Source organism: Carcharhinus amblyrhynchos, unplaced genomic scaffold, assembly GCF_965287045.1.
Source record: "Carcharhinus amblyrhynchos unplaced genomic scaffold, sCarAmb.v2.hapA scaffold_39, whole genome shotgun sequence".
NCBI lineage: Eukaryota > Metazoa > Chordata > Chondrichthyes > Carcharhiniformes > Carcharhinidae > Carcharhinus > Carcharhinus amblyrhynchos.
The window spans coordinates 6,764,345-6,768,148 of record NW_027649780.1 but is presented as its reverse complement, the minus strand read 5'-3'; the positions used below and the strand labels follow the sequence as shown (position 1 = coordinate 6,768,148).

The 3,804-nt window shown below is 45.2% G+C and overlaps 1 protein-coding gene across 1 annotated transcript; it reads right to left on the bottom strand.

Moving 5' to 3' along the window:
* Window positions 1–765: 765 nt before the first annotated feature.
* On the bottom strand, window positions 766–1,882 carry LOC145363572 (uncharacterized). Its single transcript, XM_080218756.1, has one exon. The coding sequence runs from the start codon at window positions 1,810–1,812 to the stop codon at window positions 766–768; it is 1,047 nt and encodes a 348-aa protein (XP_080074882.1). The 5' UTR covers window positions 1,813–1,882.
* Window positions 1,883–3,804: the final 1,922 nt, after the last annotated feature.

Sequence of the window (3,804 nt, the reverse complement as noted above, 5' to 3'; positions counted from 1 at the left end):
CCACGACAGATCAGCCATGATCTTATTGAATGGCGGGGCAGGCTCAAAGGGCCAGATGGCCTACTCCTGCTCCTATTTCTTATGTTCTTATGTTTATTCATTTTTCATTTGTGGGGCATGGATGTTGTTGCATGGCCAGCATTTATTGCAAGTTGCCCTTGAGAAGCTGGTGGTGAGCTGCCTTCTTGAACAACTGAGTGGCTTGCTTGGCCATTTTTGAGTCAACCACATTGCCGTGGCTCTGAAGTCTCATGTAGGCCAGATCATGGCAAAGATGGCAGATCTCCTCCCCTTAAAGGACATCATTGAACCAGATGGATTTTTGTGACAATTGTTTCATGATCGTCAGTTTCTAGATTTTTTTTTACTGAATTCAAATTTCACCATCTGCCCTGGTGGGATTCAAACCTGGGTACCCAGAACATTAGCTGAGTTTCTGGATTAAGCGTCTAGTGTTAATACCACTAGGCCATCACCTCCCCTCACTCTTAGTGACAAAGAAGCTCCATGTACTCCTGACACTTGTTGTTGGAGGTGAGGATGGAGAAGACAGGGGAGAGGAAGAGCCCTTCAAATGGATCCAAAGTGACTTACAGACAATAAATAGATGCAACACAGTTTGTTCAATATAAAAATGGTAATATAAAACTGATTTATTTGACTTTTAGCCACAATATTCACCCAACTAACTGGCTGGAGCTTATTAACATCAACCAAAAGACCCCAACAAGCATAATCCTGGATGTCATTGACTGCAAAATCCAATCATTGTAATTGCCTGTGAGCTTGTTGGTGTCTCATCAGTACAGAAAAATAAGCAAATCCCTTCCCACATTCAGCACATATAAATGGCTTCTCCCCAGTGTGAACTCGCTGGTGTGTCAGCAGGTTCGATGACTGAGTGAAACCCTTCCCACACACAGAGCAGGTGAACGGTCTCTCCCCACTGTGAACGTGCTGGTGCATCAGAAGTTTGGACGAGGAAGGGAATCCCTTCCCACACTCAGAGCAGGTGAATGGTTTCCCCCCAGTTTGAACACACTGGTGTGTCAGAAGGATGGATGGCTGAGTAAATCCCTTGCCACACTCAGGGCTGGTGAACAGCCTCTCCCCAGTGTGAATTTGCTGGTGTACAGTGAGATGAGACGATCGCTTGAACGCAGTCCCACAGTGAGAGCATCTGAACGGTCTCTCATCAGTGTGAACAGGTTGATGCTGCATCAAGTCCTGGGAACTTTTAAAGCGCTTTCCACAGTCTGGACACGTAAAAGGTCTCTCATCAGTGTGAACTCGCTGGTGCGTCTGCAGTTTGTATTGCTGAGTAAATCCTTTCCCACACATGGAACAGGTGAATGGCCTCTCATTGCTGTGAGCATGTTGATGGCGCATCAGTTCCCCAGAACATTTGTAACACTTCCCACAGTCTGAGCATTTAAATGGTCTCTCCTCAGTGTGAACTCGCTGGTGATTCAACAGGGTGGATGACTGAATGAATCCCTTCCCACACACAGAACAGGTGAACGGCCTTTCCCCAGTGTGAAGTCGCTGATGTATCAGAAGGTAGGATTGACGAGTGAATCCCTTTCCACACTTGAAGCAGGTGAATGGTTTCTCCCCAGTGTGACTGAGCCAATGACTTTCCAGGCCAGATGGGGATTTGAATCCCTTCCCACAATCCCTGCATTTCCATGGTTTCTTCCTGGATTGACTGCATTTGTGTTTCAACAGGTCAGATGATTGGCTGAAGCCTTGTCCACACAAAGAGCATGTGTACGGTTTCTCCCCATTGTAAATGGTGCTTTCTTCTTCCATGTTCAAAATCAAATGATATTCAAGTTACGATAAATTGGAAAACTCTACCAGATTCTGATGTGATGTTCCATTTCAGTTTCCCAACTGCAAATCCTGCTCTTCTAAAACCCTGTATAACTGTTTCAAAACAGAAAAAAAAGGAGTGAGAGAGAACTCATAAAAACACAGGCAGTTTGTGAAATTGAGCTGAATTAATCTGGTCATTTGTACGTCCATCCCTGAGAAAAAGTGACAATGAAAACTGTTGGATTGTTGTAAAAACGCAACTTTTTCACTAATATTCTTTGGGGAAAGGGAACCTGCCACACGGTCTGGGCCTACAGAAGACTGTCTCCACAAATTTCAAAACTGTCCCTGAACACCAAGGTCTGGGTCATTTGTATATATTAGGAAGAGCAAGGTGTTAACACTAGCTCCTGAGGAAATCCCAAACATCCATTAATCAGTATTTCATGTGTTTCCTGTCCCATGGACAATTTTGTGTCAATGTTGTTACTGTCCCTTTCATTCCATGAGTCATAACTTTGTTCCTAAGTTTTTGTGCAGGAATTTTTTTAATGCCTTGTGGAGGTCCATGCCTCAACACTGGTGTCTGTAACCTCATCAAAAAACTTAAGCAGGTTAGATCCCTTAACAACTCCATGCTGGCTTTCCTTATTAACCCACATTTACTCAGGTGACTATTAAATTTGTCCTCAATTATTATTTCAGGAATTTTCCCTATCACCAAGATTGAACTGACTGACCTATAGTTTCTGGGATTATCTTCACACCAGTTATTGACCACCCACCTAACCTGCACATCTTTAGACTGTGGGGGGAAATATGGGGAGAACATGCAAACTCCACACAATCACCCGAGACTGGAATCGAACCCGAGTCCCTGACGTCGTGTTGCAGTACTGCTAACCACTAGGCCAGCCCAAAAATCTGAAATCATTCCCGACAGACAGAACATACAAACCTTTGACCTTTCACATTCAAAAGCAGATGGTACTCAAATTCTAAAGAACAAAATGGCTGCCAGATATGATGTGATCTTCGGTTTGAATTTTCCAATTGTCTTATTCTGTAAATAGAGATTACAAAACAAAAATCACTGTTAATCCAGGACAGAAAGTCATAAGAGACAAACATTTCTCTTGGGTTGGGTTTTCTGTGTGTAAATCCTCCCCTCTAACTCCCTGTAAAAGGAGTTTCCAAAGTCCATCACTGTCAGTCCAGGATAGATATTCACAACATTCTCTCCTCCTGCTGGCAGGGAGCACCACGCATGCGCATCTCTGCCCAAACCCAAGTCTTACCGAACGAAGCGGCGCGGAGCAGCTGCTGCCTCAGAGATACAAATGCGGTGACCCTTAGCACCCTATGCTGCTTGCAGAGCTATTACGGGTGCCTATGAAGCTTCCCCATCCACCCACCAGCTCAATTTCTCCGGCCACGCCGCAAACTCACCGTCTACGAATCGGCCAAAGCTCATCCACACTGCGCATGTTCCCCATGCTGTGATTGACGGCAGGTCCCGACCAATAGGAAGAGGGGGCGGGGCTGGAGGACCGAACTGGAGTGTCTGGTCCTCCAACCAATCAGAGTGAACGAGAGGCGGGGCTGAGCCCGGATCTCCCTCATTGGCTGAAACTCTGCATCATTGTGAAAGCTGCTTTGTGTCAAACTCCAGGAGAAAAACTGGGCCTTTCTGTTTGTGACTTTAAACAGATGGAGCCCTGTGGGTGTGGAGAAAACAGCTCAACATTTGTCACTGAGATGTGGGAACATGAAACAATTCACAAACAATTCAAGAGCTAAAGTAAAGGAATAACCGTGGGACAGGTTAAAACAAGGAAGAGAGTCCCTGGTTTCAATAAATGACAACGCCGGCATACCCACATCATGTCTTCAATAAATGAACCAACAGCAGATTTAGGACAGGTTAGAGAGAAGTCAGGAACGACTGAATTCAAAGACAGTCTCTTTGGGTGGCAGGGGAGGGAG

Bases quoted from the DNA above. Each gene is read 5' to 3' on its own strand.
- LOC145363572 (XM_080218756.1), bottom strand. From the start codon at position 1,812: ATGGAAGAAGAAAGCACCATTTACAATGGGGAGAAACCGTACACATGC.